This window comes from Solanum dulcamara, chromosome 8 (genome assembly GCF_947179165.1).
Source record: "Solanum dulcamara chromosome 8, daSolDulc1.2, whole genome shotgun sequence".
Lineage (NCBI taxonomy): Eukaryota > Viridiplantae > Streptophyta > Magnoliopsida > Solanales > Solanaceae > Solanum > Solanum dulcamara.
In genome coordinates this window covers 74,020,333-74,026,995 of record NC_077244.1, presented here as the reverse complement: position 1 = coordinate 74,026,995, position 6,663 = coordinate 74,020,333, and the positions used below count along the sequence as shown (strand labels likewise).

At 39.6% G+C, this 6,663-nt stretch overlaps 1 protein-coding gene across 1 annotated transcript; it reads right to left on the bottom strand.

Moving 5' to 3' along the window:
• Positions 1-1,845: 1,845 nt before the first annotated feature.
• On the bottom strand, positions 1,846-4,583 carry LOC129900166 (uncharacterized). Its single transcript, XM_055975106.1, has 4 exons — positions 4,259-4,583; positions 2,780-2,905; positions 2,634-2,684; positions 1,846-2,498 (listed from the first exon to the last, which is right to left on the bottom strand). The coding sequence occupies exons 1-4, from the start codon at positions 4,581-4,583 to the stop codon at positions 1,846-1,848; spliced, it is 1,155 nt and encodes a 384-aa protein (XP_055831081.1).
• Positions 4,584-6,663: the final 2,080 nt, after the last annotated feature.

Below are 6,663 nucleotides of genomic sequence, written 5' to 3'. Positions count from 1 at the left end.
TTAATTCAGCCAGATTGGTGTAGGAGCCATTTATTGGGAGTTGGTTATGATGTTGGGAGGGTGAGGGAGTTAATGATCCGGCCCCATTGGTGAATTTTTTTCTTTTTTTTTTCTTTTTTTTTTAATAGAAGTGAAGTTTAATCGGCCATCTCCAGGTGGTGTAAGAGATGGGGCATGAACCATTTATTGGGAGTGTGTTGGGATGTTGGGAGGGTGAGGGAATTAATGGTCCGGGTCCATTGGTGAATTTTCTTTTTTTTCCTTTTTTTTCGTCTTTTTTTAATAAAAGTGAAGTTTAACCGACCATCTTCCACATAGACATCATATTGATGTTGAGTGCTTCTTGGGTCTGCCTTAGTCTCTCCATCTATATCTAGGTTCCCAATCCCTCTATCGCGTGGTCCATCCCTTCGTTGATTATTGGGGCTAGGAAGGCTAGGTGCCAAAGTAGTAGAGAGACTTTTTTCCTTTTGGTATTCACATGTAAGGTGATACATATTTTTTTCAGTGATAGCTCAACCCACAACACGGGGAAGTGGTGCCATTGTGAGTGTTATTTTAGGGATCTGTGGTTGCTGGGAATATGGGAAGTTGTTTCCCATTTTTGGGCTTTAGGGTAGGAGTGATGTTTCTACAAGAGTTAGAAGTTGCTTTTGTTCACTACTTCTAATAGTAATTGAGGGATTTGTTTATGGGACGACCATGGTCACTTCAACTAAAATGGCGCGATGATTATTTTCCTCCGAGTATGAGAAGCTTTGGTAGGGAGAGGGGCTAGGACGTGCTACCATTGAATCCTCTTTGGGAGGAGAGAGGGGATGACCCTTCCACTTCATTAATTGGAGATTTGCCAAATCCATTTTTTTTAGTAGATTCACTAACTAATTCTGCCGGATTGGGGTAGGAGCCATCTATTGGGAGTTGGCCAGGATGTTGGGAGGGTGAGGGAGTTAATGCTCTGGCCCCATTGGTGAATTTTCTTTAAATTACTTTTTTCATGTTTTTTAATCAAAGTGAAGTTTAACCGGCCATCTCCAAGTGGTGTAGGAGATGGGGTAGGAGTCATTTATTGGGAGTTGGTTGGGATGTTGGGAGGGTGAGGGAGTTAATAGTCCGGGCCCATTGGTGAATTTTCTTTTTTCTTTTTTTTAATAGAAGTGAAGTTTAACAGTCCATCTCGGACATCATTTTGATGTTTCTCGCTTGTTGGGTCTGCCTTAGCGACTACATCCATATCTAGGTTCCCAGTCCCTCTATCGCGTGGTTCATCACTTTCTTGATTTTTTGGGTCGGGAAGGCTGGGTGCCGAAGTAGCAGAGAGACTTGTCTTCCTCTGATATTCACATTTAAGGTGATGCATCTTTCTTGCAGAGCTAGATCCAACCACGACTGGAGGAAGCGGTGCTGTTATGAGTGTTATCGAAGGGATCTGTGGTTGCTGGGAAGATGGGAAGTTGTTTGCCATTTCTGAGCTTTAGATTAGGAGTGTTGTTTCCTACAGGGGTTAAAAGCTACCTCTGTTCATTACTACTAATAGTAATTGAGGGCTTTGTTGATGCGGCGACCATGGTCACTACAACTGAATTAGCGTGATGATTATTTTCCTCAGAGTATAAGAAGCTTTGGTAGGGAGAGAGGTTAGGGTGTGCGACCATTGAAGCCGTTTTGGGAGGAGAGAGAGGGGATGACCCTTCCATTTCATTAATTGGGGATTTCCCCCGAGATTAGATAAATCCATTTTTTTGTTGAGTAGATTCAGTAATTAATTCAGCTGGACTGAGATAGGAGTCATTTATTGGGAGTTGGTTGGGATTTTGGTACGGTGCAGGACTTACTGGTCCGGGCTCAATGATGAATTATCTTTTTTCTTGTTTTTGATTTTTTTTTAATAGAAGTGAAGTTTAACGGGTCATCTCCAGGTGGTGTATAGGAGATGGGGTAGGAGCCATTTATTGGAAGTTGGCTGGGATGTTGGGAGAGTGAGGGAGTTAATGCTCCGGGCCTATTGGTGAATTTTAGCTCAAGAGGCTCAATAGTGAGACCAAATCCAAAAGGAAACAAAGGATAGTAATGTGGATCACCAACATTCATGCGAAGCTTATCAACTGACTTGAACCAAGTGCGCGTGAGTTTGCCAGTGAATCCATAGTCACCAAACAGAACATCAGCAATACCTTGTCCTTCAATTCCCGGAAGCCAAGCAGCCACGAGGGCGTCTATATTTGCAACATATGGCTCCATCACAACTGGACGCCCAGAAATGACAACTACCACACACTTCACAACCCCACAGACATTGAATATGATGCTCGTACCAGGGTCAGCTATTGTAAGGTTTGCACTATCACCAAACATCTCTGCGTAGGGTATCTCACCCATGACAACAATGGCATAGGAGAAGTGGTTGGACTTGACAAAGTTTACGTCTGGATTATCCTGGTAGACCACTTGTGTAGGTGGATGGACTGTGTTTTTCACAGCATTTAAAATGGTAGTTCCTGTATTTGTCTATATATATATGTATGAGAGCTTGTTCAGTCTATGCTACAAGAAATGCTAATTCTAATTTACAATTTTTGACGATCATCGAGCATGATCTCTAAAATAAATTCAAATGTCGCATTAATCTTTACGTGCACAGCTTTGTAGACCATTCTTCAAACAGTGCATAAGTTGCAACTGTTCTGGAAACCAGAAAGATATGGTCTAACGTTTATAGAAGTAGCCAGGCAATATCCAACTATCCAAGACTGATGCTACCAAAGCCTATTTCATTCACCTTCCCAGTTTACTCCATTTCGAGCTACTTTATACTTTGCTAATGAAAAAGCTTCACTATCAGATCTCTTGCTCTCTTTCATTATATAGAAGGATGTTCCTTTATCTGATGCACTTCTTTTGGTACCTTCTTGGTAACTTACAAAAAAAAATCTCTACCTTTTCATCAAAAAAATAGAAGATGAGTCTATGTTATTATACTCTTGATGTCACCCTTGGGTAAACTCTCACACTGTCACCCATTTTTAACCAATACTTTAAACGCGTCTTTAACTAATTCCACTAAAAAAGATGGTGCTAAGATTCAATAGCCCTACTGAATTAGAGTCCAAGTTGTTCTGTTATCACTTTGGCTGAAGCCACATGTATGTGTCTTACCAAAATCTAAGGTGTTGAAGCCAAATCTATGATAAATTTTACAAGAAAATGAGTGAATAAATAATTTGACCATCAAAGTAATAAATTCAAAAAATATTTTTAAAAAAATTAAAAATTTTAAAAAATTAATCTTTCCACTCCCGTTAGACCAAAACGGTATTTCTGGGTCATTTCTGACGGTAGGGGTATATGTTCGAACAATTTTAATTTTGTATTTCCAATATACCCGAATGTGCAGTTAGCCATGTTTCCTTCCATTTTACTTCAATATTTCGCATGCAACACATGATTTAAATGTTAAGATTGCCGACATTATTAGTTATGGTTGCAATTTACAAATATCTCATGTCTAGCTAGAAGTAAGAAGCTTCTACTTTTTCTCTATGAAACAGTAGTCTATTTGCTTTTTTAGTGGCATATGTATCATGCAAGAAGTTATAATCGAATGAAAGTAACAACGAAAAATCATTCCCCATAAAGGATTTAAGAGTGAGAAAAATAGAGAATAGAATGGAGAAATTAAAGCTTTAATTTTGCCAAGAGATAGAAAGGTAAAGGTACAAGATTAAAACAAAAAGGTTGGTCCATTACTTCATTAAGAAGTTGATTTTTAAACCTTTTGACAGTACATATAAATATGAGTGATACACAAAGGCCATAATGACTATATCTTCCTGCAAGAACTATTTTGTTGCATAAACTCTTCATGAGTGACGGATAACACACATGCAAATTCTTGTCGTAAAAGTAGAAGACCGGCTGGGAGAGACTTCGAATAGAAAAACAACCAAAATTAGGAATTTTAAAAAAAGAAGAGAGAGATGGCTATTTAATGGTCCTTGAAAATGGGCTCTGAAAAAAATAAATGATGGAAGAGTAAAAGTTGGAGTAACTGCTTACTGGAATAAAGAAGAGGAAGATGATAACTTCGTTAATGGGAGTATGTTTACAGAAAGAGAAGAAGAAGAGGGAGAGAAAAATAGAGAGGGAAAACTAGATCTAAATATTTTTAGCTTCACATATCACTGTTACATTGCCTCTCTTACTTACTAATACACATCTACTCATCTATATATATACAAATCACTTGAAAAACACTCACAACTAATAGAAGTGAAGTTTAACCGACCATCTCCTGCATGGATATCATATTGATGTTGCCCTCTTGTTGGGTCTGCCTTAGTGTCTCCATCCATATCTGGGTTCCTAGTCCCTCTATCGCGTGGTTCGTCCCTTCCTTGATTATTTGGGCTAGGAAGGCTAGGTGCCGAAGTAGCAGATAAAATTGTCTCCCTCCGATATTCACCTATAAGGTGATGCATCTGTCTTGTAGAGCTAGCTCCAACCACGACTGGAGAAAGCGGTGCCGTTGTGAGTGTTATCGAAGGGATCTGAGGTTGCTGGGAAAATGGGAAGTTGTTTGCCATTTCTGGGCTGTAGGTTAGGAGTGTTGTTTCCTACAGGAGTTAGAAGTTGCCTTTGTTCATTACTACTAATAGTAATTGAGGGCTTTGTTGATGCGATGGCCATGGTCACTTCAACTGAACCGGAGTGATGATTATTTTCCTCAGAGTATGAGAAGCTTTGGTAAGGAGAGAGGTTAGGATGCGCTACCATTAAAGCCTTTTTAGGAGGAGAGAGGGGATGACCCTTCCACTTCATTAATTAGGGATTTCCCCTGGGATTAGACAAATCTATTTTTTTATTGAGTAGATTCAGTAATTAATTCAGACGGATTGGGATAGGAGCCATTTATTGGGAGTTGGGAGGGTGAGGGAGTTAATGGTCCGAACCCATTGGTGAATTTTTTTTTTTAATAGAAGTGAAGTTTACCGATCATCTCCAGGTGGTGTAGGAGCCATTTATTGGGAGTTTGTAGGGATATTGGGAGAGTGAGGGAGTTAATGGTCCGGGCCCAATGGTGAATTTTAGCTCAAGAGGCTCAGTAGTGAGACCAAATCCAAAAGGAAACAAAGGATCATAATGTGGATCACCAACATTCATGGTGGGAAGCTTATCAACTGACTTGAACCAAGTGCGCATGAGTTTGCTTGTGAATCCATAGTCATCAAACAGAACATCGGCAACACCTTGGCCTTCACTTGTCTATATTTGCAAGATACTGCTCCATCACAACTGGACGCCCAGAAATGACAACTACCACACACTTCACAACCCCACAGACATTGGATATGGTGCTCGGACCAGGTTCAGCTATTGTAAGGTTTGCACTATCGCCAGACATCTCTGCGTAGGCTGTCTCACCCATGACAACAATGGCATGGGAGAAGTGGTTAGACTTGACAAAGTTTACGTCTGGATTGTCCTGGTAGACCACTTGTGTAGATGGATGGACTGTGTTTTTCATAGCATTTAAATGTTAGATTTTTAAACAGATAAGAAAAAATAAGGTTTTGCAACAGATTTTACATTCATATGACATCTTACATAAGGCTTGAATACATATAGCTATATAAGCTTTTTCAAAAAGTAAGTAGAGTCTATACCTATCCAACCACTTACAAAACAAATTCCATAAAACAAGGATTACCCTTCCTTTACGAACCAAACATAATATTTAAAAGAGAACACTATTAGACTAAAAAAACTATCTAGAAAATCTCATTTTCTAACACTCCTCCTTGAGATTTTTCTTGGATACTCCCAGCTTAGCCCTTAGAACTTCAAATTTCCCCTTAGGAAGAGCCTTGGTCATGATGTCTGCAATCTGCTGATCTGAGCTGCAATGAACAAGTTTAACTTCGCCATCCTTCTCTGCTTGTCTGATAGCATGAAACTTCACATTTATATGCTTGCTACGACCATGTTGCACTGGATTTTTGGCCATAGATATTGCTGACTTGTTGTCAACCTTAATGACAGTAGCTTCAATGTCATTTTGCTCCAGATCACATAGAATCTTTCTTAACCATAGAGCTTGATTAGTTGCACCAGCAGCGGCGATGTATTCAGCTTCTGCAGAAGATTGAGCTACCACCTCTTGCTTCTTTGAATTCCATGAGAACATGCCTGAACCAAGTGTACAAGCATATCCAGAAGTACTTTTCATATCATCAATGCTTCCTGCCCAATCACTATCTGAATAACCCATCAATTTCCCTTGCTCTTCCTTTTTAAACCAAATACCAAAATCAGCAGTTCCCTTGATATACCTCAATGTCCGCTTAGCGACGCCAAGATGAACTTGACTCGGAGCATGCATAAATCTCGACAGAAGACTTGCTGTGAACATGAGATCAGGTCTTGTTGCTGTCAAATACAGCAAACTACCTATTAAACTTCTATAAACTGCAGGATCAGCCCTATAACCTCCTTCAAACTTCGAAATCTTTTCATTGTGAACTAGTGGGGTCGATACAGGCTTGCATCTCTCCATCTTGAATCTTTTAAGAATATCCCATGCATATTTTCTCTGTGAAATGAAGATTCCATTTGTAGCTTGACGAATCTCCATTCCCAGAAAGTAATTCATTTCACCCAAATCAG